General features: G+C 48.9%; 2 protein-coding genes across 4 annotated transcripts in view; one reads left to right on the top strand and one right to left on the bottom strand.

Annotated features, from left to right (window-relative positions):
* The window catches only part of ANKRD24 (ankyrin repeat domain 24), a 28,876-nt gene extending 10,970 nt beyond the window's left edge, over positions 1–17,906 (bottom strand). The window contains exons 1-14 of one of the 3 annotated variants that reach the window (XM_081846052.1): positions 17,806–17,906; positions 16,164–16,434; positions 14,205–14,260; positions 8,935–9,065; positions 7,788–7,876; positions 7,304–7,368; positions 6,756–6,813; positions 5,456–5,526; positions 4,436–4,542; positions 3,559–3,746; positions 2,550–2,578; positions 2,336–2,428; positions 1,886–1,996; positions 966–1,073 (exon numbers count right to left, since the gene is read on the bottom strand). In XM_081846052.1, coding sequence (XP_081702178.1) covers positions 966–1,073; positions 1,886–1,996; positions 2,336–2,428; positions 2,550–2,578; positions 3,559–3,746; positions 4,436–4,542; positions 5,456–5,526; positions 6,756–6,813; positions 7,304–7,368; positions 7,788–7,876; positions 8,935–9,065; positions 14,205–14,240 — 1,086 coding nt within the window. In that variant the 5' untranslated portion in view covers positions 14,241–14,260; positions 16,164–16,434; positions 17,806–17,906. Of the gene's footprint in view, positions 1–965; positions 1,074–1,885; positions 1,997–2,335; positions 2,429–2,549; positions 2,579–3,558; positions 3,747–4,435; positions 4,543–5,455; positions 5,527–6,755; positions 6,814–7,303; positions 7,369–7,787; positions 7,877–8,934; positions 9,066–13,211; positions 13,399–14,204; positions 14,261–16,163; positions 16,435–17,805 lie in introns of those variants that run through there. The other 2 variants (XM_081846051.1, XM_081846053.1) reach the window with 2 other exon arrangements.
* SIRT6 (sirtuin 6) lies at positions 17,812–24,411 on the top strand. The gene is made up of 8 exons (XM_081846366.1): positions 17,812–17,940; positions 19,348–19,475; positions 19,618–19,800; positions 20,055–20,114; positions 21,181–21,276; positions 21,538–21,618; positions 22,267–22,390; positions 24,025–24,411. The coding sequence occupies exons 1-8, from the start codon at positions 17,875–17,877 to the stop codon at positions 24,319–24,321; spliced, it is 1,035 nt and encodes a 344-aa protein (XP_081702492.1). The 5' UTR covers positions 17,812–17,874; the 3' UTR covers positions 24,322–24,411.
* Positions 24,412–26,376: the final 1,965 nt, after the last annotated feature.

Below are 26,376 nucleotides of genomic sequence, written 5' to 3' on the forward strand. Positions count from 1 at the left end.
CGGGGAAATTGAGAAACACGCCTCAGAAATCGAACGTTCGTCTCCCAAGGCGCATTCAAAAATGGAAGCATTCGCTTCTAGGTTTTCGGCGTTCGGCTTCTGAAACATTCAGCAGCCAAACCGAGGTTTATATGTGCTAGAAGCGGCCCAAAATGGCTGGGGCAACCCAGCCAGATGGGCAGGGTATAAATTTAATTACAGTGGCACCTTGGTTCTCAAACGCCTTGGTTCCCAAACGCCGAAAACCCGCAAGGAAGTGTTCCGGTTTTTGAACGTTTTTCAGAAGCTGAACGTCCGACGCGGCTGTCGGCAATTGTTTCCGGGGCGCCTTCGCCAATCAGAAGCCGTGCCTTGGTTTCCGAACATTTCGGAAGCCAAACGGACTTCCGGAACAGATTAAGTTTGGTGCTTTTGTTTTCGCTCTTTATTTTGCCTTTTTGAGGCTTTTTCAGTTCATTTGTTTTTGCGACTGTGCAGAACACAGTCCAGCTACTGATTGATCGATTGTGTGGCTGCAGAAACGGCTAAAAGCCCCCCTCCTCCAAATAATGACCATCATCAGTGCAGGTAAAGGGGAAAAAATAATTTCAATTTTTATCATCTACAATACTGTCCTATTTATTTTATAGTACAGTACATTGATTCTTGCTTTCATTTTATGGATCAATGGTCTCGTTAGATAGTAAAGTTCACGTTAAGTTGCTGTTTTAGGGGGTTGTTTTTAAAAGTCTGGAACGGATTGATCCGTTTTGCATTGCTTTCTATGGGAAAGAAGAGTGCCTTGGTTTTGGAATGCTTTGGTTTTGGAACGGACTTCCGGAACAGATTAAGGTTGAGAACCAAGGGACCACTGTATATATGTGTGTGTGTGTGTGTGTGTGTGTGTGTGCTGTACGGCTGAGGGACGGCACGGGAGATAGATCCCGGGGTTCGCCGGGAGCAAGTTCAACCCCGGAGCGCCTCACTTTCTGCTTCAAGGTCTCTTGCCGCTGCTCCAGGCTTCGGATCTTTTGCAGGAGCTGAGCTCTCTCCTGACGCAGCCGCACGATTTCCTCGTAGGCCTCCTGATCTTCCTGGAGGGGGGGGGGGAGAAAGAAACCCAAAGCTGAGCGATGAGGGGCTGGTCCCCTTCCCCACCACAAGGGTGTTATAGGAATTCTAAGGTCTTCTATATATAATATAAACATTCATAAACGTACAAGGCAAACACATACATAAGTATATCAACCACGTATCTGAAATAGTACAGGAGAGCAATCCTGAAGCCATTTGGACTCTCCCAAATTGGCCTCAAATATTTCTCTGCAAGGAGGAAGGAAATGGGGAAAGCTTTCCAATGGTTTTTGGACTGTAGGGGCTCACACCTCCCTGTAAATACAGTCTGGCAAGTATCTGTTATCAATATGCGTAAGAGATTCAGGAACTAAGTATTGACCATCTCCAAGGAATGGCCAGGTCACCCAGAAAAGGCAATTGATAAGGCATGATTGATCAGGTCTCCTGGCAGACAGGAGAGAAGCAACACACTCCCATTTCTGCTGGGGACCACCTCTTTCTGTGATGTATACATGATGTTTTGGGGGGTGGTCTTGAGCTACAGGGTGGGCAATTTCAAAAGTCTATATAAGAGCTTGCACACCAATGTTCGGGGTTCCTCTCCTCCCTCCCTGCGTGTGGGGTGAGCTGGGGACCCTGTTGCAACAGTTCAATAAAGATCAGGCTTACTAGCTGCTTTGCTTCTCAATATTCTCTGCTTGGCCTCTGTTATTTTCTCCTACCGATAAAGAACCTACATAAGGACTCTAGACGGGCTCTTGGGTACCCCATAAGGGGAAAGGAGCTGTTTTTGCTCATAACAAGGGCATCACCGCTAAGGGATCCTCACCGTCACAGCCGGAACAGGAGGGTCATTGTGGTGAGTCCGGGCCGGCTTGGCAGTGATGACTCGGTTGCCCCGTTCGGCAGGAGCCGGGTTGTGGTCCGGCGGGTGGGGGTCCTAATAATAATGATAATAATAATAATGTTTGTTTGTTTGTTGGTTGGTTGGTTGGTTGGTTGGTTGGTTGGTTGGTTGGTTTCCCCAGCCACTCTGGGCAGCTCCCAACAGAATATGAGAAACACAATCAAACATTAAAAACTTCCCAAACAATGTAGCAGTATATATTTAAACTGAAATTCAGCAAGCAGGACGTATACAGTCATACCTTGAATCTCAAACGCCTTGGCTCCCGAAAAAAAACGGCTCCTGAACGTCACAAACCCAGAAGTGAATGTTCTGGTTTTTGAACGTTATTTTGGAACTCGAACGTCCAACATGGCTTCCTATTTTCCCTACCTGGCTGGGGGCACTTCCTGGGGGAGGCGGGGCTTTCCTCTTTCTCGGGCTGCTGTTCTTCCCTTTGGTCAGAGAGTGGCGCGGAGAGGATGTCTGGTTTTTATTTTGGAAAAAGAAAGAAATAGATGCGGAAAACGCAAATGAGGTACGTGAGGAGAATGTGCCCCCAGCAACATCGCCTGCCTTACAAGGGTTGGGGGCTCGAAAATGTTACCTGGGAGGACGCTTCAGTCGATTCTTCTTCTGTGGGAAGCAGAAGGAGAGGGAGAGAGAGAGAGAGAGAGAGAGAGAGAACACAAAGATGGAATTAAATGAGATGGTGAGGGAACAACTAACCTGCGAGGCCCAGGTTCATCACCCTGTTAACAACTGAGATGGCTTAGATGCTGTAATACACTTGCTTGCATGAAAGGGTTAACCTGAGCCCTGAGCTCAAGTTGCCAGACTCGGTCTGGATTCACATGCCCTACCTTCTCAGCCTTCCCTCTTCCTGCTTCCCGGAACAAGCAAGAAGACATGCAGCCATGGCTCCCTGCAAGTGAACCAAATCTCTCTAAAAGGAGATTTCACTGCCTGCGTCTTTGCTAACCCAAATATTGCATGATCCTTTTTTTCGGTAAGGAAACCAACTCCCTCCCTCCTTTAAAGTCATTTGGAACCTTTTTCTTTGCATTATTGCGGGCGAATGGAGACTTGTTTGCTTTGGAATTAGTTCTGGAAATGAGTAAAGCTACCATATTTTTTGCTCTATAGGACTCACTTTTTCCCTCCTCAAAAGTAAGGGGAAATGTGTGTGCGTCTTATGGAGCGAATGCAGGCTGCGCAGCTATCCCAGAAGCCAGAACAGCAAGAGGGATTGCTGCTTTCACTGCACAGCGATCCCTCTTGCTGTTCTGAATTCTGGGATTCAGAATATTTTTTTCTTCTTGTTCTCCTCCTCCAAAAACCAGGTGCATCTTGTGGTCTGGTGCATCTTATAGAGCGAAAATACGGTATTTAGATTTGCAGAGCTGAGCGGCTGTGATTTATTCTAGCCTAAGCATTTTCAGGGGAGCATTTGTTTAAAGGACGACGAAGGCAGGTGCAGAGCTAGCCGAGTTTAAACCGTCTTAGAGCCTGTCTCCTCCTTCTGCCTACAGTTCCTCAGGAACGTGGAGACGCAGAAATGGCCTCCGCTTCTCACCAGGAAAAAGCCCAGTTCTGCGGAGGGAAGGTATCCTTACCGCTGGCCCAGGAGTGGCGCTGAGCAGCTTCCTGAAGGTAGTGCTGGATGAGGGCGTTGCCCACGGCCGCGCCGTAATGGGCCGCATCGTGACCCGTGGCGTCAACGAGGCCGACCTTTGCCCCACCGTGGACCAGGACTTCCACCGTCTCCACGCTGCCGTTCTCGCAGGCCACCATCAGGGCTGTTCTGAAGCAAAGACGAGGCCAGTTAAGTTGAGAGGGGTACAGTGGTACCTCTGGTTAAGTACTTAATTCGTTCCGGAGGTCCGTTCTTAACCTGAAACTGTTCTTAACCTGAAGCACCACTTTAGCTAATGGGGCCTCCTGCTGCCACCGTGCCGCTGGAGCACGATTTCTGTTCTCATCCTGAAGCAAAGTTCTTAACCTGAAGCACTATTTCTGGGTTAGCGGAGTCTGTAACCTGAAGCGTATGTAACCTGAAGTGTATGTAACTTGAGGTACCACTGTAGCTTTGTTTGGACCAAGCGGCAGAGAGGCATTGTGGAAGGAAACGGAAATGGCGGAGGGCTTGATTGCATTTGGATTTGATATCCTGCTTTATCACTACCCGAAGGAGTCTCAAAGCGGCTAACATTCTCCTTTCCCTTCCTCCCCCACAACAAACACTCTGTGAGGTGAGTGGGGCTGAGAGACTTCAGAGAAGTGTGACTGGCCCAAGGTCACCCAGCAGCTGCATGTGGAGCAGGGAAGCGAACCCGGTTCACCAGATTACGAGTCTACCGCTCTTAACCACTACACCACACTTCCTCTGTGATCCAGTCCGCTGTCCGGTGCCACAGGGGGAAATGGGGAGGTGCAGAGGAAGGATGCCGCGCGATGCCACACACACACACCACAGCGGAAAAAGGCTCTCACCGTCCACGCTGGTCTCTGGCGTTGACGGCGGCTCCCCGGTGGAGCAGGTACCGGCACAGCTCCGAGTGGCTCATCTTGGCTGCTAGCATGAGAGGGGTCGTGCCATCCTGCCGCCAAGAGGAGAGTTGACGCAAAGTTAACAGCTAAAACCAGAGAACTTAATGACAACTGTTTCATGGAAGAATAGGTAAAGGTAAAGGGACCCCTGACCATTAGGTCCAGTCGTGGCCGACTCTGGGGTTGCGGCGCTCATCTCGCTTTATTGGCCGAGGGAGCCGGCGTACAGCTTCCGGGTCATGTGGCCAGCAGGACTAAGCCGCTTCTGGCAAACCAGAGCAGCGCACGGAAACACCGTTTACCTTCCCACCAGAGTGGTACCTATTTATCTACTTGCACTTTGACGTGCTTTCGAACTGCTAGGTTGGCAGGAGCAGGGACCGAGCAACGGGAGCTCACCCCGTCATTGCGGGGATTCGAACCGCCAACCTTCTGATCGGCAAGTCCTAGGCTCTGTGGTTTAACCCACAGTGCCACCCGCGTCCCTTTCTCATGAAAGAATGGAAGCCTTTAAATATCATAATACCAGTGGCACCTTGGTTCTCAAACGCCTTTGTACTCAAACAACTTGGAACCCAAACACTGCAAACCCGGAAGTCAGTGTTCCGGTTTGCGAACTATTTCCAGAAGCCGAACATGCTCAGTTTTGAGTGTTACACTTCTGATTTGAGAGCCACACTTTTGTTCTGAGTGCCACACTTCCATTTACCGCTAAAATGGGAAGCATAACACTCAAAACGGAGCACGTTCAGCTTCCAAAAAAGGTTCGCAAACCGCAACGCTTCCTTCCAGGTTTGCAGTGTTTGGGTTCCAAGTTGTTTGAGTACCAAGGCGTTTGAGAACCAAGGGGCCACTGTAAAACTGATTAAAAAGAAAAGAAAACCGTTCCTTCTTGCATCCCTACCCAGCAGCGGCGGAAATAAACTCAGAGGGAGGTTTTCGTGAATTTGGATCGGAGCTTACCTTGTCCTTGGTGTTCAAGGGAGCCTTAAAGTCGCAAAGGATTTCAAGACAAGAGATGCAACCGTTGACAGCTGCGGGAAAAGAGCAGGGAAAAACCTACTAAGGAGCAAACAAGACGTCTTGCAATTTATTCTACAATGTACAAGACTTTGCACAAGCACTGAAAAATTTACAAGGTCTGTATTTCCCATATTATAATGCGTAATTATAATGGCAGTTCATTCCTTGGTTTTTAGGCAAACGTTCATGTAACTGTGCTACGGGAACATGAGATTGTAAATATATATATATATATATATATATGCAGGTTTTGGTGTCCTCGGGTGTCTTCCCGTGTAAAAGTTGGGGTGTCTAGGCGACGTTTCGACGAGGTCTCACTCGTCATCTTCAGGCTGGTGCTTTCGGCTTCTTGTTACTGGAACAGAGCAGGATCTCAGTGTTTGAGTTCCTATAAATACTGTAGAGGGGGTGTGGTGTATAGCCTCCAATGTTCTGGGCAGAGAGGAAGTTCCCAGGCTAGTGTGCCTTTTCTTCTTTTGTTCCTTAATTACTTGAGAGATATCTTGAGTGATTTCTTGAGTGATATCCTGAGTACCACTTAGGTGGCACCTCCGGATGCTGCACCCCCCTGCAATCCCTACACAGATCTGGCTGACACAAGCCACAAAACCACAGCTCGCCCCTATACACGAAGCCAAGCCAGAGCACAACTAAGTACAGTACAGCCATCTTCTCAGGAAAACTCTTCACAAAGTTCAAGAGGTCAAGACACAAAGACTTTAACAACTAATCCACACCTAATGACCCACCTAAGTGGTACTCAGGATATCACTCAAGAAATCACTCAAGATATCTCTCAAGTAATTAAGGAACAAAAGAAGAAAAGGCACACTAGCCTGGGAACTTCCTCTCTGCCCAGAACATTGGAGGCTATACACCACACCCCCTCTACAGTATTTATAGGAACTCAAACACTGAGATCCTGCTCTGTTCCAGTAACAAGAAGCCGAAAGCACCAGCCTGAAGATGACGAGTGAGACCTCGTCGAAACGTCGCCTAGACACCCCAACTTTTACACGGGAAGACACCCGAGGACACCAAAACCTGCATTCCTGTACCCGTGAAAATCTACGAAAGCATATATATATATATATATATATATATATATATATATATATAGCCCAAGTGAGGTGGGGTTATCACCTGAGATTCACCTGAAGCAGCAGAATGCCCCGGAACCAGTGCCCACCCCACCCCACCCCACTCCCTGGGGTTTGGGGAGATGGCGAAATATACTGACCTGCATGGTGGAGGGCTGTGCGTCCGTGGCTGTCTGCTATGTCCACAGGGCAGGATGCCTGGAAGAGAGAGAGAGAGAGGAAGAGAGAGAGAGAGAGAGAGAGAGAGAGAGAGAGAGAGAAATAGAGAAGAGAGAGAAATAGAGAGAGAAAGAGAAAGAAAGAGAAATAGAGAAAGAAAGAGAGAGAGAGAGAGAGAGAGAGAGAGTAAAAAAGACAGACAGAGAAAGAGAAAGAGAGAGAGAGAGAGAGAAATAGAGAAGAGAGAGAAAGAGAGAGAGAGAGAGAGAGAGAGAGAGAGAGAGAGAGAGAGAGGAGAATATTAAGCAGTGAAAAGGATCTGAGCCCGCAACCCTACCTGCGGCTTCCCAGGGAGAAAGCCCCATCCCATCCCAGTGGAAAGACAGCCAATGTGGATCCGGCTGTTGCCTTGCCTCTCCTTGCAAAGCCGTCCTGAAAACCCAAACCCACCCAGTTCAGTTTGGGATTTGGCCAAATTCAGTGCGCAGCCGCAGTTGAAAGCCGCGCTTGAAGATGCCCCGAGAGTTACCTGCAACAGCTTGCTCACGCACTGCGGGTGTCCGTGCTTAGCCGACAGGTGCAACGCTGTGTAGCCTGCGGAGAAGGAAGGAACATGAGATATGGGGTTTTTCATTATAAGACAATGGCCAGTGCCACATTCTGGATTAGTTGCAGTTTCCGGGTCACCTTCCAAGGTGGCCCCACTTAGAGCGCATGGCAGTAGTCCAAGCGGGAGATAACCAGAGCATGCACCACTCTGGCCAGACAGTCTGCGGGCAGGGAGGGTCTCATTCTGCGTACCAGATGGAGCTGCCCTGGACACAGAACTGACCTGTGCCTCCATGGAGTCCAAAATGACCCCAGGCTGCACACCTGCTCCTTCGGGGGTACAGTTACCCCATTCAGGACCAAGGAGTCCCCCACACCCGCCCGCCCCCTGTCCCCCCAAAACAGTCCTTCTGTCTTGTCAGGATTCAACCTCCATAATAATAGCTTTTGCACCCTAAACCCACCTGCACCATCGGTCGTCATGGCATCCGCTCCGTGCGCCAGCATGACTTCCAGGCAATCTGTGTTCCCTTTCGTCGCAGCCAGGTGGAACCTGTGGAACAGACCGACACTTGATCTGCGATTCCCGCATCGCAAGGGGTTGGGCTAGATGACTCGGGAGGGCCCGACTCTACAATTCTAGGATTTTCCTGTTAATCCAGGGTCCCCGGGGTCGGATGAACCAGTGGCCTAAGCACCCAGCAGATCAAGGGTTTAGAAGCCCCTGGGGTATTGCTTGACAGCAGTGGTCTCCTAGTGGACAGTTGTGAGGTGGGTGGTGGGATTTCCTGGGGGGTCACCGGATGAAGCTCACCAATTTAAATAAATACAAATAAATGAACTTAGCAGTTTAGAACTTTGGAACTCCCCGCCACTTGAGATTAAGCAGGTGCAGGGGGTCAGGCTGGATGACCCCAGGGGGCCCCCTTCCAATTCTACAACTCTGAGATTAATTGCACGACTTCACAATGACTCAGTCGGTAGATCAGGAGACGCTTTGTCTCAGGGCCATGGGTTCGAGACTCGCATCGGGCCCCTTTCGGCCGTGCAATTTCCCAACTCTGTGACATGATTTTATATCTCCTCGCAGACACAGATAAGTATGTGACCTGGCGTGTAGCGCTCTTTGCAACTGCCGCTAGGAAAATTAGAGTAAATTATATAGCCACCAACTGTAAAGGAGATGAATTTATTTGACCCTAAGCTATATTCTATCTTTATCACCAAACTCCGAATATAATTGCACATTGCATTAATTAACATTGTTTTTTAACATGTGGTGATTTTAGCCTATAAATTTTACTGTTTAATGTCTTAACCTGTCTATTAAGGTCCTTTCAAAGCTCTGTTCAGAGTAGGTAATGTCTTGAATCAATAGCTGTCAACGTTTCCCTTTTTCTTTAAGGGAAATTCCCTTAATTCCGAATAGGATTCCTTGCAAGAAAGGGGGAAAGTTGACAGCTATGGCTCTTGATAATATAAATGTTTTTTGTATTAATCGAGCATATTTTCTTTTAATTGTTGAATGGTTCTGTGTGCGTTGCGGCAGCCTTTGGCTATGTGCAATAAAACTGACTGACTGATTGGGAAATTCAGGTTATTTGGGCTTACGCCGATTTCCCTTCCGAGTCCAGCTTGGTGGGGACCAGGCCCTTTCGGACGAGGAGCGAGGAGACACGGTCGGCGTCATTGTATTCCACCGCCTGCAGGAGTTTCTCGTCATTTTTGCTCCAGTCCTGGCTCTGTAAACCCAAAAAAAAAGGAAAAGGAAGAGGAAAAAAATAGCAAAAAGGTCAAGCCTTTTTTGGATCAACACGCCTAGAATGAGAGGTTTGCGGAGCGTGCCAAACTGGCAATTTTAACAATGGAAATGGAAATTTAACAGTGGAAAGCAGAGATGGAGAAGAGGCAGGTTTTAGGCTGGACTGGAAATGTTTTGCAGACAGAGTCATTTTAAACATTTAAAAACCGGTCAAAGGGATGGAGGGAAGCCAAGAGCAAAGGATTTATTTGTTTCGTTATTGTGTTGAAAAAGAGATTAATAAAAATCATATTAGAAAGCTAAATAAACATGAGGCAAGGAAGGTTTGAACGGGGAACAGCAGTGAAATATGCATTTGGGAATAAGAAGGGAAGATGCAAGTTTGGCCATCACTGATCTAGAAGGAACTAAAAAGAATGCTAAAACACACATTTTTGAAGAAAAGGCTGCTATGTTTTGCAGAATCCTCCTGGCCTCCAGATTGCGGATTAATCGCTCGTATTCCCCGGAAATCACCTGGTTTCCACGGCAACGCCGGTTAATCCGAAAGGACCTGGTTTTCGAAGGCCGGGCGCCCGGGCAGGGACAAGGTCGCGTTACCTCAGGAGATGGCAAAAGCTTTCCAAATAGCCTGGCCAGGGGGATCTCTAAATCAGCTCTTCCCCTGCCATAAAATGCACACAGACCCCTGGGCTTTGGGGTGCTGAAATGTCCCCTGTCCTGCGCTACAACTCCCAGCACCCGGTGTGGCCAAAGATCAGGGATGAAGGCAGCGTCCAACATCCATAGGGCACCATGTTGGTTGCTGTAGCAGTTCTCAACCTGTGGGTCCCCAGATGTTGTTGGACTACAACTCCCATCATCCCTGAGCTCTGGCCTTGCTAGCTGGGGGGATGGGAGTTGTAGTTCAACAACATCTGGGGACCCACAAGTTGAGGATATACAGGAATTGCCTTTTCCGTAAGGGAAAATATAAAGGCTTCCTTGCACCAAGACAGATTTGAGAGTTTTTTCTTCTTCCCTGCTCAACTCACACCCTCTGTGAGTGTCTCTGTTTTCCAAGGAGGGTACCACATCTACAGAAGCTGTCCCGGTTTCTGATCAGATCCCAGAATGTCCCGCTTTTCCTTGGGACATCCCTATTTTCAGGGGAGAAATGCTAGAGGGGATGGAATAGGACGTCCCTATTTTCACGGGAGAAACGTTGGAGGGGATGGAATAGGACATCCCTATTAGTTTACAACTAATCCAGAATGCGGCAGCCAGACTGGTGACTGGGAGCGACCACCGAGACCATAGAACACCAGTCCTGAAGACCTACATTGGCTTCCAGTACGTTTGGGGGCACAAGTCAAAGACTTGATGCTAACCTTTCAAGCCCTAAACCTCCTCGTCCCAGTAGACCTAAAGGAGCGTCTCCACCCTGGACACCGGGGTCCCTCTCCCGAGGGCCTCCTGGCGGTTCCCTCCCTGTGAGAAGTAAGGTTACAGGGAAGCAGGCAGAGGGCCTTCTCGGTGGTGGCACCTGCCCATTAGATGTCAAGGAGAGAAAGAACTACCTGACTTTTAGAAGACATCTGAAGGCAGCCCTGTTTAGGGAAGTTTTTAATCGTGTTTTTAATATTCTGTTGGGAGCCGCCCGGAGTGGCTGGGGAAACCCAGCCGGATGGGTGGGGTATAAGTAATAAATTATTATTAATAATAATATTATTTCCCTTCCTCTGTCAATTTATGTGGCGGGGGGAGACGGCAGGGACCAGTGATGTCCGAGAGCTGCTGCCTCAATGGTGAGCATCTGGCGAACAGGGGAGTTGCAGGGGGGCGGGTCCATGTCCTTAAAATATCCTAAGCCGGGGCTTCCAAACTAGGTCGGATTAGAGGAAGAAGGGTGGAAGAAGGACAACCGTCGTAGAAGGGAAAACTTAGGACGCCTTGCCCTCCCAAGAAGGTGGAAAGTGTGGACGAGTTTTGGGGGGGGGCTGGGGGTCACTGCAATAGCAGAGGGCAGATTCTGGCAAGCCCCAAACCCCCTTTTGCGGAGCTTTTTGAGAAACGGTTCTCTCTTCTCGCGTAGGCCTCCTTGCAACGACCACCTTGAGAGGTGGGCTAGTCTTAACACTCCCCCCCCCCACTCTGCCGGGGAAGGGGCAGAGAGAGGCAGGGAGGGGGGGCCGCGCTGAGAAATATGCAGCCGGAACAAGAATAAAACCCAGAATTGCCCAAGAAAGATGTCAGATTGTTTTTGTGTGCCACAACTGCAGCTAGAATTTTGTCGGCCAAAAATTGGAAATTACAAGAAGTCCCAACAGTGGAGGAATGGCAGATGAAGACGATGGACTTCTGGGAGCTAGCTGACCTGACCGGAAGAATCCGTGACCAGAAGGAGGAGGAGCGCCAAGAGGAATGGATGAAATTTAAAGATAATTTAGCTAAATATGTTAAGATAATTTAAATAGAATTACTCGCGAGTATCAGATTGGCCTAGGACTTAAATTTGTGACGTTGTAGAATACTATGGTAAAAGTTAAAACGAAAAGGAAGAAAGATGTTAATTGACCAAGTAAATTTTGTGTGAAAATAGTATTGGAAAAGTGCTACAATGATTTATAGGGAAACTCAGCCAAGGGGACTCGAGGAAGTCACCTAACAATGTTAACAAAAATGGAATTATTACAGTTAAGATAAATGTCTGTTTGTTTGTTGATTTTTTTTTAATACTTGTTTGTTATAAATTTGGAAAACTAATATTTTTTTTGAAAAAAAGAAGAAGAAGAAAACCTGATTCAGGACTCTGGGTCATAATTTATTTATTTATACCCCGCCCATCTGGCTGGGTTTCCCCAGCCACTCTGGGCGGCTTCCAGCAAAAAAATACAAATGCAATAATAAAAACCCTTTCGCTGAGATTCCTGCGTCGCAGCGGGGTTGGGGTGGATGACCTTTGAGGGACCCACCCCTCCCAACTTTACGGTTCTAGTGGGTCGTGACCCAGCCGTCATGGGGCCTTTTTTCCCAGCACGCATCCTCTTTTTCCGGATGTTAGCTAAAAGGCTAAGAGAAACAGCAAACACTGGGAAATAGAAGGAGAAGCCTTTTTCCTTCCACAGGGTAACTTGGCTGTAAATGAAATAAGGAATTAATTGATCTCCGTTCAAAGTTATTTCTCAGGTGTCTATCCTTGGAAAGGTGAAAAAGACTTGGGGGTGGAAGTCAGGGGTGTTGCAAATGGAGAAAAGGAATGCAGAAAAGGGCACAATATTGGGTTCTTTTTAAAAAATAAAACAGGTAGATTTAATAACGGAAGAGATTTGATAATGTAGGTAGAAGACAGAAAGCAGCGAGACGCGGGTTCGAATTCCGGCTCCCTAAAGTGACCTTTGGGCCGGTCCCCATCTCTCAGCCTCGCAGGGTTGCTGTGCAGCTGAAATGTGGGGAGGGAAGGGGAAAGCTTATCCCTGGAAGGCAAGGAAAGCTAAAATAGGACTGTAACGAATTAAATTAAATGAGAGAAAGAGAGAGAGAGAGAGAATTATACGTCCCCGACTTCTTCAGCGGATGGGGATGAAGAAAATTGGCCGTTTGCCCAATGCAACAAAGAAGGATTTATTCAGGGAATACTGGGACAAGGAATATATATTCAGGAAATACTGGGACAAGGAATATATATTTATATATTCAGGGAATATTGGGACAAGGAATATATATTCAGGAAATACTGGGACAAGGAATAAGGGACAAATTCAACTCTATCTTCCCTGCCCAAAAACAGAAATCACACAAAAAAACACCACCCCTATTCCTTTCTCTCCCCTGCTAAGGCTCTATTCATGGAGGGGAAAGCACATCTGTGTGTATCCAGCCCCCTCCACCACCACCACCACAGAGCATGTACAGAGTGCATCTCCCTAAAGGCTGAATTCCACCCCACCCCACCCCGCTCCCCCAAGGCAGCCTCTTTCACCAAAAAACGAATAGATAAAATGCGACAGTGGTCATTCGGCTCCGGACCAGGGCAGAGGAGATGGTGCAATTGCGGTGAGGGGGTCATCGGAGGGGGAGAAAAGGGAGGAGGATCGGAGGTGGGGGGGGTTTCCCAAAAAATGCAGAATTGGGGGGGGGAGCCTACCGCGAAGGAGGAAGCAGCGCAGAAGCAAATTTGCTTCATTGTCCCTCCCAGGAAGTATCGGGTAGCCATCCATCCGATCTCAGCCGGCGGCGCAGGAGGAAGGGACCAGGGATGAGGGATGCAGGGGAAGATGAAGGATGCTGGCGAGCGGTCCTGATGCTGGGATAACGGGCAGCAAAGCCGGCTTGCAGCAGCAGATCAGAGGCCAAGGGAGGAGGAGGAGGAGAAGGAGGAGGGAAGCGTCTCCCCCCAGCGGCAGGAGAAAGCAGCCCGGTTCCCTCCCGCCCTGCAAGGTCCTAAAAACCCCACGGCAACCGGAATCCTTCCGAAGGGACCGCGGGGATCAGCTATCCAGTAGCAGGTTGTTCCCCAGGCTTGCTTGCCTGGACTGAAGTTCATTCCAGATAAGACAAAGAGGTTCTATCTAGTAGCAGGTGGTTCCCCAGGCTTGCTTGCCTGGACTGAAGTTCATTCCAGATAAGACAAAGAGGTTCTATCTAGTAGCAGGTGGTTCCCCAGGCTTGCTTGCCTGGACTGAGGTTCAATCCAGGTAAGACCAACTTGCAAGGTCCTAAAAACCCCACGGCAACCGGAATCCTTTCGAAGGGACCGTGGGGATCAGCTATCTAGTAGCAGGTGGTTCCCCAGGCTTGCTGGCCTGAACTGAAGTTCAATCCAGATAAGACCGAGAGGTTTTAGTCCAGGGGTCAGCAAACTTTTTCAGCAGGGGGCCGGTCCACTCTCCCTCAAACCTTGTGGGGGGCTGGACTATATTTTTTGGGGGGAGATGAACAAATTCCTTTTCCCCACAAATAACCCAGAGATACATTTTAAACAAAAGCACACATTCTGCTCGTGTAAAAACACCAGGCAAGCCCCACAAATAACCCAGAGATGCATTTTTTAAATAAAAGGACACATTCTACTCATGTGAAAACACCAGGCAGGCCCCACAAATAACCCAGAGATGCATTTTCAATAACAACAACTCACATCAGACTTCTTAAACCTGGCCTTGAGACTCTTCATCTCAGCTGCGTTCTTGATTTCTGAAACAGACAAGTTAAGAGATCTTAAACATGTAGGGTATTTCTTCAGAAATAAGTCCAAGGGTCTTCGAGTTAAGCATGCCTCCTTTGGGACAGAAATACCCCCGGCCCCCGTCCTCTGCAAACATCCCAGCTGGATTGCTGAGCTGCCCTTGGAGACAACCCAAAACCTCCATCTGCCCCCAAAGGCTTTCTGGCAAGGTTCCATTAAAATCCCATCTTTTGAGATTGTATGGGAAGGGTATAAATAATAACCTTATTATTATCATTGGGCCCTGGATAACTGGTATTAGAAGGTCAGAAGAGACCCTTTTGGCTGATTCTGCTGCCCTCAGAAGCCTTCTCTGTGGCAGCTTCAGAGGGGGCACCACTAAGAAGGACCCGCCAGCCGATCGTAGGGTCTGAGATGGATGTTCTTGGAGGTATTTGGGTCCAAAGCTGTTTAGGGCTTTTATACGCTAGGGGACTCGGCTGCAAATGAAGTGTTTAAAATTAGTAGTAGTAGTATTAGTAGTAGTAATGTGTTGTTAAAGTGCAATATACAAAGGCGGCACTAGATGGCGATGGTGAGCTATGCAAAATTCAACATCTTTTTCAAAACTTCCCCCCCCCCCAAAAAAAACAGGTTTTTAAAATATATGGCTGTGGATTCCACCTAGGACTAATCCTAGCAGAATTGTGATCTCAGCTCCGAGGCCTTCCGTGTTTCGCACCCAGGGCCCAGAAGCAGGCGGTTGCTTGGGGGATCCAACCCACGTGGGACGCAAAACCAGGACTCGGTTCTCTGGATACGGCCGGGCCGGCCTGTTCCCCATCCCCGTGTGGCCTAATTAGAGGGCGTCTTTGCACCGCGCTAGGGGACAGAGACGAACGCTATACTGCTTTGCAATTTGATTGGTTTATCCAGGGGAACTCAGCTCCACATGGGATAACGCAACAGCCAACAGGGGCTGGGAATTCCCTGTAGTTTCTGAGAGTAAGCCGGGCTCTAAGAAGAATCTTGCAGAGCTGGAAATGCAACGGAAGCGACTGAGAGTCTGCAACAACTCCTATTTGCAAAGGTCACAACATGAATATTGGGTAGCTCAGCCAGTAGAGAACAAGATGCTTCATCCGAGGGTGGTGGGTTCGAGTCCTGTGTGGGGCAAAAGATTCCCTTCCATCCCCTCCAATGTTTCTCCCCTGAAAATAGGGACGTCCTATTCCATCCCCTCCAACGTTTCTCACCTGAAAAGAGGGACGTCCTATTCCATCCCCTCCAACGTTTCTCCCCTGAAAAGAGGGACGTCCTATTCCATCCCCTCCAATGTTTCTCCCCTGAAAATAGGGATGTCCTATTCCATCCCCTCCAACGTTTCTCTCCTGAAAATAGGGACGTCCTATTCCATCCCTTCCAACATTTCTCCCCTGAAAATGGGGACGTCCTATTCCATCCCCTCCAATGTTTCTCCCCTGAAAATAGGGACGTCCTATTCCATCCCCTCCAACGTTTCTCCCCTGAAAATAGGGACGTCCTATTCCATCCCCTCCAACGTTTCTCCCATGAAAATAGGGACATCCTATTCCTGAAGCTGGACCATTCAGGGCTGTCCAAAGGAAAAGGCATCTTTGGGTAAACCACGGAACTCCTTGCCACAAGACACAGCCATGGCCAACAGCTTCAGACGAGGGCCAGACAATTTCCCAGAGAAAGAAAAGGCAGTCTTCAATTTTATGTTTCCCCCTCCACTGTTGAGAGGTAGAAAATGTTTCTGGGTACCAGTTGCTGGAGGAGAGAGTTGTGTGCGAATTTCCCTCTAAAGGTGGACCTCTGCACAGAGAGGATGCTGAGATAGATGGCTCTTTGGCCTAATCCATCTCCAGGATCCCTTTTTCCTCTCCCATTTCCTTTTGCAAAACTTACGGTAGGTGGTCTCCCGGTGGGGCGGCCCTTTGCCTCAGTTTCCCCCTTCGTATGTTGACTTTGCAAGCGCCTTGTGCTCCTTCTACGAAGGCGAGAGACAGGGAAAAAGGGGGGGGGGGACAAGATCGGAGGGATCTCCTTACTGGAGCCTGGCTGAAAAGGAGTTTCGACATATCGGGGTCCTTTTTCGCAGCAGCTGGACGTCGTCCCCACCAATGAGCGTTGGATCCCGGGGGAACGGCCTCTCCTGCCAGCGGAATTGAGTTACCACCTGTAACAGGTAAGGTTACCATCCCAGCCTAAGCAGGAGCTTAAGAGCAGCCTTGTCGCTCCGTTAAAAAGGGAAAAAGAGGGGGTCAGGAAGGGAAAACAATTAGGGTTTTTAAAAGGCAGGGTTGTCAGCTTTCGGGTAACACAGGGTTCTGAGACATGAAGGTATTTGAACATCTTTTAATAAAATAACATTTTATTAATTTTCTAAAAACAACAACAATACAAAAACAAATAAAACAACGCAAATTGACTTCCCTCTAGTCCCTTCCATGGTTCTATTATTTATCGACATACCGCACGTCCATTATTAAATTTAAAACCTATTTTAAAAACCTATTTAAATTGATTGTGATTTTATGTAAGCTGTGTTATTTTTACTGTTGTTAGCCGCTCTGAGCCTGCCTTCTGCTGGGGAGGGCGGGATATAAATAAAATTTTATTATTATTATTATTATACATTCATAACAAAATTACAAGCAATCTTAAAACCCTGCTAATGTATTGAACTGTGTAGAATGCTTCTGTGTATATATGCAATAGACATCTTCCATTGCCTCTATGCTGCCTGTTATTTAATTCTGATTCATGTTTACGGTGACTAATTCCGCTTTTTAATTGCAGGGATTATAACGATGGAGCAATTAATAACACTACATAATACGATTTGGCAATTAATGACATGCATCATGCTGTTGATTTAAAACCAAAAGTCATCCAGGTGGCATGTAAGGCAGAAGCGAACATGTTGCAGAATTCAAATGTAAGATAAAATATATGCAAAGGGACTTGACAGGAAGTCATAGTTGAAGAAAATATTTTGGAAGATAAAAGGGGAGGGGAATATTTACTTTCATTATTATCATTTTGTGTGCGGGTGTGTGGACATATGTGTGTTGTTGGATGCAATGTTTGGGAGGAAATAAGACGGTAAATAACAAATAACAAACTAAATGTTGATGTATGTAATTTTTATTTCTTAATTACTATATTTAGTGGTAGTACGGCTGTATTGTTTTTTGTAACATAAAATCATTCAATAAAAATTATTTATTAATTTATAAAATTTATTAATTTTTTTAAAAAAGAGCATGTTGCAGAATTTTTTAAAAAAACACTCAACATATATCTCACAATGTAACAGAATAAATAGCATTTGCACAGTTCTGCAAGAAACAAACGGTGCAGCTACGATGGCGCCCGCTAGATGGCGCTAAACCAGGAAGCGACTCCATCTGCCAGGAACCAAGATGGCGCCGCCGGCCTCCTCCTTCCGAAACGAGCATGGAGACGAAAAACCGCGCGTGCGCAGAAGGAGGCTTTCCGTCTGGCTCCTTTTTCGGACACGCCCCTTCCGGTGAGCAGTCCTTACCGGAAGCTCCTCAACAAGCGGCGGCGAAACTTTATTGGCAGAGGGGAAGGGGGAACAGGCGGCGAGGGGATGTCGGCCAACTACGCGGCGGGGCTGTCGCCTTACTCGGACAAGGGCAAGTGCGGCCTCCCGGAGGTGAGCGGAAGGGAACGGGGGGGGGAAAGGAAGGGTTGCCATGGATACCGAGACTCCCCCCTCCCTCCTCCCATTGGACTCTGCGCGGGGGGGAGGGGCGAGGAGGGCGCCTGAGGGAGAAAGGCCTGGGAAGGACCCGGATGTTGGGGGATGAGTGGGAAGGACCCGGATGTTGAGGCCGAACGGGAAGGACCCGGATGTTGGGGATGAAGGGGAAGGACCCGGATGTTGGGGATGAAGGGGAAGGACCCGGATGTTGAGGGATGAGTGGGAAGGACCCGGATGTTGGGGATGAAGGGGAAGGACCCGGATGTTGGGGATGAAGGGGAAGGACCCGGATGTTGGGGATCCCCTCCCCTCCCCCCCTCCCGCCTCTTGCTTTTCATGTTCTATTTCCTTCGCTCAGTTCACAGTCTGCTTATTTATTATTTATTATTTTATTCATTTATGTTTCCAGTCTGTTTTGCTCTTATGTATTGCTCTTTTCTGTAAGGTCCCTTAATAATAATAATAATTTATTATTGATACCCCGCCCCCCATCTGGCTGGGCTTCCCCAGCCACTCTGGGCGGCTCCCAACAGAATATTAAAATACAGTAGTCCGTTAAACATTAAAAGCTTCCCTAAAGAGGGCTGCCTTCAGATGTCTTCTAAAAGTCAGGTAGTTGTTTATTTCCTTGACATCCGACAGGAGGGAGCCACCACCGAGAAGGCCCTCTGCCTGGTTCCCTGTAACCTCGCTTCTTGCAGGGAGGAAACCACCAGAAGGCCCTCGGGAGAGGGACCCCGGTGTCCGGGGTGGAGACGCTCCTTCAGGTCTACTGGGCCGTTTAGGGCTTTCAAGGTCAGAACCAACACTCTGAATGGTACTTTCCCTCCCTATAAAACTTAAAGCATTAAAAACGTCCCTAAACAGGGAATCTGCCTTCAGATGTCTTCTAAAAGTCTTGTAGTTGTTTATTTCCTTGGCATCTGATGGGAAGGCCCTCTGCCTGGTTCCCTGTAACCTCACTTCTCGCAGGGAGGGAACCGCCAGAAGGCCCTTGGAGCTGGACCTCAGTGTCCGGGCTGAATGATGGGGGTGGAGATGCTCCTTCAGGGATACTGGGCCAAGGCTGTTTAGGGCTTTCAAGGTCAGCACCAACCCTTTGAATTGTGCTCGGAAACGTACTGGGAGCCAATGTAGGTCTTTCAGGACCAGGGTTATACGGTCTCCACTCCCAGTCCCCAGTCTGGCTGCCGCATTCTGGATTAGTTGCAGTTTCCGGGTCAACTTCCAAGGTAGCCCTACATAGAATCCCTGATGGGGAAAAGGAAGGTTATGTAAATAAACAGAGGAGAATAATTGCAACTTTCCCAGCTGACCTATACTGCGCTTCCTCTTCCTTCCGCCCAACCTCCCATTCAGTTTTTTGATCCTCCGGACGAGCTGGACAGAAAAGTCGCCCAGCTGGCCCTCTTGATCCGGGATGCTTCCAACGTGGTTTTCCACACCGGGGCTGGCATCAGCACGGCTTCGGGAATCCCAGACTTCAGGTGAGCGGAGCGACAGGTATTTGGGACTTGGGAACTCCCTACACCCCCCCTGCAAGGCCACTGATTTGTTATGGGTCAACCACGAAGATACTGGGTAGCAGCCCTTCTGTCGGGTAAAGATTTGCCCCTCTGTTCCCTGCAGAGGCCCCAATGGTGTCTGGACAATGGAGGAGCGGGGTCTGTCCCCGAAGTTCGACACCACCTTTGAGAACGCGCGGCCGTCCACGACCCACATGGCCCTCTTGGGGCTGCAGAGAGCCGGCGTCCTGCGGTTCCTGGTCAGCCAGAACGTGGACGGTCTCCACGTACGCTCGGGATTCCCCAGGTAAGGGGACGCTTCCCGTGGCTTTGTGCCGTGTGAAGAAATTGCTTTCGTTAAGCTCTGGGACAGCTCAGGGGGCAGAGCATGAGACTGTCGATCTGTGGGTCGCAGGTCCAAGCTATTTGTCATGAATGCCATGCTCCACAATTCTGCGATTCCATGCATATTAAAAAAAGCAAAGCCTCTGGTCTGATCTCAGGTCCTTTTACAGCATCAAGCTGTCAAAGTTCCACACTTTTTCTCCTCCTCTTCCGCAGGGACAAGTTGGCGGAGTTGCACGGGAACATGTTTGTGGAGGAATGCATGAAATGCGGAAAGTAGGTACCCTCTCCGGCGATGTGGGTCCCTCGGCTTCCTGTGGGTGGTGGCGGTGGCAGGGAGATTCCTCCCCCTGGTTCCAGCTGCCTCCGTTGCAAAATTAAATGCAAGGATGTGGCACAGCAGGGAAAGGGGGAATCAAAACGACTGAGGTTGGGTGGGGGGGAGGAAAGGCCGCAGTATTTGGGGCCTTAATGCAGCAGTGGAGAACCTTTTTGCCGCTGCCCAAGACGCTGCTGAGTCACAACTCCCACCATCCCCAGCCGTCAATCGTGCTTCCATGCAGGGGGCCTGGTGGGAGTGGTAGTTTGGCGGTGCCTGGAAGGTCACATCTGGCAGCCCAAAGGCAGCTCTCGCCAGCCCGGGTGGTGCTGTGGGTTAAACCACAGAGCCTAGGGCTTGCAGATCAGGTCGGCGGTTCGAATCCCCGCAATGACGGGGTGAGCTCCCGTTCCTCGGTCCCTGCTCCTGCCAACCTAGCAGTTCGAAAGCAAGTCCAAGTAGATAAATAGGAACCGCTCTGGCGGGAAGGTAAACGGCGTTTCTGCTCTGGTTTGCCAGAAGCGGTTTAGTCCTGCTGGCCACATGACCCAGAAGCTGTACGCTGGCTCCCTTGGCCAGTAAAGCAAGATGAGCGCCACAACCCCAGAGTCGGCCACGACTGGACCTAATGGTTAGGGGTCCCTTTACCTTTAAGATGCTGCTGAACCTCAACTCCCACCATCCCCAGCCGTCGATCATGCTTCCGTGCAGGGGGCCTGGTGGGAGTTGTAGTTTGGCGGTGCCTGGGAGGCCACATCTGGCAGCCGAAAGGCCGCTGTCACCAGCCCGCATGTTTTGGGAACTGGTAGGACAGTTGCCATCACAAACAGTTGGCCTGGAAAGGTGGGTGGGTGGGTCAGGGAGGAAAACCCCCCGACTGGAATGGACCTTTGCTGCAAGGTCTGAATCGCAGGGGAAGCGGTGGATCGAAGAGGGCAGGGATTCCTCTTCTCATGGCATGACTCTGCTCCCCGCTTGCTCCCAGGAGACCTCCACTCCTCCCTCTGTGTGTTTGTCTTTAAGGCAGTATGTGAGGGACGCCGTGGTGGGCACCATGGGCCTGAAGCCCACCGGCCGGCTGTGCGACGTCTCCAAGCGCAGAGGCCTTCGCTCCTGCAGGTACGTGGTGGGGGAAGGTTAGGGCTGGTAATTTGTCATATTTTAATAGCCACCACACAAAATTTTGACCACCTTGCGAGTTATACCATGGGGTTGTTCTCTAGCAGCAAGAAACTCTTCAGAACTTGCCGTGCATGTCTGGGGTATCGCACCTAGCTGAATAGAATTAAGCATTTCAAATGAAACCCACAAGTTTGTGTTTCTTGTTTTTGTTTATCCATCTAAAACTCTCCCCACCCCAACCCCGCTTTTTCTCAAAAGAGGGAAGCTAATGGACACCATCTTGGACTGGGAAGATTCCCTGCCTGACCGGGACCTCAATCTGGCAAGTGAAGCGAGCAGGTAAGGGTATTTTATTTTTATTATTTTTATTTTATTTGTTGTTTAGTCGTGTCCACCTCTTTGTGACCCCCTGGACCAGAGCACGCCAGGCCCTCCTGTCTTCCACTGCCTCCCGCAGTTTGGTCAAACTCATGCTGGTAGCTTCGAGAACACTGTCCCACCACCTCGTCCCCCGTCGTCCCCTTCTCCTTGTTCCCTCCATCTTTCCCAACATCAGGGTCTTTTCCAGGAAGTCTTCTCTTCTCCTGAGGTGGCCAAAGTCTTGGAGCCTCAGCTTCAGGATCTGTCCTTCCAGTGAGCACTCAGGGCTGATTTCCTTCCAAATGGTGAGGTTGGATCTTCTCACAGTCCATGGGACTCTCAAGCGTCTCCTCCAGCACCAGAATTCAAAAGCATCCATTCTTTGGCGATCAGCCTTCTTTATGGTCCAGCTCTCACTTCCATACACCACTACTGGGAAAACCACAGCTTGAACTATATGGACCTTTGTTGGCAAGGTGATGTCTCTGCTTTTTAAGATGCTGTCTAGGTTTGTCATTGCTTTTCTCCCAAGAAGCAGGCGTGGCTGCTGTCACCATCTGCAGTGATCATGGAGCCCAGGAAAGTAGAATTTATTTTATTTTAATTTATTTATTTTGTCCCCTGCAGGAAAGCCGATTTGTCCATCACTCTGGGGACGTCCCTGCAAATCAAGCCCAGTGGAGACCTTCCTCTGTTGACCAAGAAGAAGGGAGGGAAACTGGTGATTGTGAATTTGCAGCCAACGAAGCACGTGAGTTCAATTCGGGCCTCACCGGCAGCTCAGGAACTGCAACCAGTCTTAGAAACTCAAATATATCAGCTAGGTGCCAAATGCCTCCTTAAACCAAGGTTGCGGTCGGCGAAACAGAATGTCTAGTTGTCACGATTTAAATCATGAATTTGGTTATCACGATTTAAATCACTAGTCAGTAAGACTTGATTTAAATCATTTTATTTTATTTTACAGAAAGACTCAGCCTTGCTGGTATCATCTTAATATTTACAACCAGGGTAGTTTTTACAGTTGTATCCAAAATTACTGATTTGGTTATACTATTAGAAATACATAGACTGGTAATTATGAAATTATGGTGAGGTTTAATAAGTTAACTTTTCTGCTGTACTTTATAGGAAGGAGACGAATAACCATTTCCTTAATAACAATTTAAACAATTTATTTAACTAAAACAATGACGTTATAGCGTATGTGTCAGGGTTGCCTCTAGGTCCCAGCTCACAGAGGACCCACGCCAGGCTGCTATTATGTACAAAAGTCTTTATTGAAGTATAATTTCCATTTTAAAGCCAGAGCGTGCAACCCTACGTCTAGACTCTAGATCGGCGAAGTCCCCTCTGAGTCACTGCCCCTTCCGCACCAGTTTAAGATCCTAGCCCGGCTCCACCTCCTGCGCTGTTCCTTCCTCCTCTGGGTCCTTCTGCCCCCTGGGGTTTCCTCCCTCCTGGACTCTTCTGACGCTGACCCCCCTGAGTCTTGCCCTTCCTTCCGGCGGGCTTTAGGACCTGGCTCCCTATCCGGGCTACTTGCTGTGCCGCTCGCCTGTACATTTGAACTTGGCGCGCGCGCCCAGCCGGTGACTTTCCTCTTGACCGTTTCCCCGCTCTCCGATGGAGGCATGGCCAATCCTGACTCATCTCCTCCCTCTGGTGGTGGGAAGACTGGTCCCGATGCCTGGGACTCCTTCCCCCCCCCCACTACGCTCTGGTGGGGACGCTGGTCCTGATTTCCAACTGCTGCTCAGGGAGTCCCCGCTGGCCCCTTCCTTCTGGGGTTTCCCCCTTGGCACCCCCCTTGCCCTGGCCATCGGCGCTCCTCTCTGTGAATCTTCCGATTCGCTGGAGAGACTCGTGGACTCTCTCTGACCACTGTCACTGCCTACACCCCCCTCGGATTCCTCCTCCTCACTCTCCATTTGCTCCTTCTCCTGTGTCTCTGCTCCTGAACCCCTGACATCATGTATCCATGTTTGTTTACTGATGCGGTTAAACAATTTTCAAAAAAATAAAAACTTAGACTGAGTTTAGGCACACATGGGAAACTTAAAACAAATCCTTATTTCCTGACGAATAGCCTTTGGTCTATAATGTAACTTAAATAGAAAATCTTTAGAAAGATTCCTCCCTCCCCAATAAAGCATTTCATTTTAAAAATCCGATTTAAATCAAATCCGATTTAAATTTTCAAAAATCTGATTTAAATTTAAAAATTCTGATTTAAATGAAAAAAAATCCAATTTAAACGGGAAAATCCATTTTTTAATTTATTTTTTTTAAAAACCCCATTGATTTTCATCCACCCTGCTTCGTAGGCCGCCTTGGCACTGCCAACCCCCGTTCCCCACCTCTCTCTCTTTCGCACCCCTTCAGGACAAACACGCCGATCTGCGGATCCACGGCTACGTGGACGACGTCATGGTAAAGCTCATGAAACACCTCGGCTTGGAGATCCCCGAGTGGACGAGGCCGCTGGTGGTGGAGAGCGCGAAACTCGCCGAGACCAAAGCGTTCGCCAAGCCCGGCACGGACTTTAAGTTCCTGACCAAGGCGGAGCCCCTGGGGGAAAACCCCGAGGACGGCGCCTCTCCGAAACAGGAGCCCTGTGCGACTCTGGACAGCGACCGCGTCGTAGCCAAGCGTTTGAAATTGGAGCCTCTGCCCACCTGATGGATCCCATGCGCATTCGTCCGCGTAGTCTGTCTTAGAAACATTTTTTTTACTTGTATATAGGACTTTTCAAAAGACCATCCCTCCCTGTTTATGTGGGGTTTTTTTCCCCACCGTAGGAAAGTTTGTCTCCTTTTCACAAGTCTACTTGCACGCTCCGTCCCCACAAGATCGCCTCCAAGACCTCGTTTGTACCTAACGAGGCAGCCACAATTTCCCACTGAGGGGTCTTTTCCCCCGCACATTCCCCACCCTCCTTCCCGCACCGGCAGAGAAGTTTCATCCGCATACGGACAAAAAAGGGAAAACACATACTAAAATGCTGGCGGGTTTTCACGAAGTTAAAAATAAATCGCCAGATTCCTGGAGAATGGAATTTAAGTTCAGGGGAAGGAGGAAACCAAAAAGTGGCAAATTTGTCCATCTCTAATCCAAAATAAGCACTATAATAGGAGTGGAAGAATCAGTGAAATTATAAAATGATTTCCCAGAAGCAATTTTCCTCGAGTTACTGGGTCTGCTACATGAATTTTTGGTCATGTCAATGGTTCCTTGAAGCCTTAACCCAAGGTATGTTGTTATTATTATTATTATTATTTATTATGTGATGGCACTCATTGGATTGACCCAGCCACTCTGGGTGCTTGGTGCTCAGAATAAAGTTTCCCTACGTTCCCTTGGCGAGCAAACCACTTTGGGATTCTTATTTATTACGATGCTTCCGAAACTGCCTCTCTGCCCGACAAACAAATCGGAACCTGGCCCAGGTGTGGTTGTGCAAACATGTTTGGAAAGCGAGCTCAGGGAGCAAAAGAGCTCAGTGCCGTGGGTCGTCACTCAGTCTCCCCTCTGCAATTACAGAAACAGCAGTCATTGCAGCAATTACTTTGCTGAACGATGCCCAAAGGGAGCAAAGGACTGGGCCAGTTTTCCTTCGCTCTCTGCAACTTTTGCAGCTGGTCTCTCTGCAGCTGCTGCTGCCCCTGGAGTCTCAGACCTTTGCTCCTCCAAAACGCTTCCTTTCCCTGGGTGCAGCCACAAATAGGGAGGGGGGCACTGAACTAGTTGTTGTTGTTTCGTCGTTTAGTGGTGTCCGCCTCTTCGTGACCCCCTGGACCAGAGCACGCCAGGCACTCCTGTCTTCCACTGCCTCCCGCAGTTTGGTCAGACTCATGCTGGCAGCTTCAAGAACACTGTCTCACCATCTCGTCCTCTGTCGTCTCCTTCTCCTTGTGCCCTCCATCTTTCCCAACATCAGGGTCTTTTCCAGGGAGTCTTCTCTTCTCCTGAGGTGGCCAAAGTCTTGGAGCCTCAGCTTCAGGATCTGTCCTTCCAGTGAGCACTCAGGGCTGATTTCCTTCCGAATGGAGAGGTTTATCTTCTTGCAGTCCATGGGACTCTCAAGAGTCTCCTCCAGCACCAGAATTCAAAAGCATCCATTCTTCGGCGACCAGCCTTCTTGATGGTCCAGCTCTCACTTCCATACATCACTATTGGGAAAACCAGAGCTTGAACTTTTGTTGTTGAGTCGTTTCATTGTGTCTGACTCTTTGTGACCCCCTGGACCAGAGCACGCCAGGCACTCCTCTTCTACTGCCTCCCACGGTTTGGTCCTGTTCGTAGCTTCGAGAACACTGTCCAACCATCTTGTCCTCTGCCGTTCTCTTCTTGCAGTCCATGGGACTGAACTCTTGGCTTTGCCTAAACTCAAATCCCCCCGGTCTAATATCCCAAGTGCTGCAAGATCCCAAAAGCGCCTGAACTAAAACGGTCTATCAAAAAATTCACTCTGGTGGTTTATCACCACAACAGCTACTCACTTTGGGTTTTGGTAAAGCAAACAGTCTAATTTGTTGGTGCCTAAATGATAATTGAGCGTCAGAACAACTTGGCCACAAGAAGGAGATTTTGCCCATGGCATGACTATTTTCCACCTACGCATTTTGACACTCTGGCACCCTATCTACAAAACCTAGCAATTTTAAAATATAGAAGCGCTTTTACCCTCGGAAGATTGAGTGTCTTGCCCTCGGCTGGACTTCAGCGAACAGGTTT

This window comes from Podarcis erhardii (genome assembly GCF_964252035.2).
Source record: "Podarcis erhardii genome assembly, chromosome: 18".
NCBI classification, from domain to species: Eukaryota; Metazoa; Chordata; class Lepidosauria; order Squamata; family Lacertidae; genus Podarcis; species Podarcis erhardii.

Excerpts from the sequence above, each read along its gene's own strand:
- SIRT6 (XM_081846366.1), top strand. The coding sequence starts at position 17,875 with ATGTCGGCCAACTACGCGGCGGGGCTGTCGCCTTACTCGGACAAGGGC. Across the intron at positions 19,476-19,617 it reads TCGGGAATCCCAGACTTCAG|AGGCCCCAATGGTGTCTGGA; the intron begins GTGAGCGGAGCG and ends TGTTCCCTGCAG. Across the intron at positions 20,115-21,180 it reads GAATGCATGAAATGCGGAAA|GCAGTATGTGAGGGACGCCG; the intron begins GTAGGTACCCTC and ends TTTGTCTTTAAG.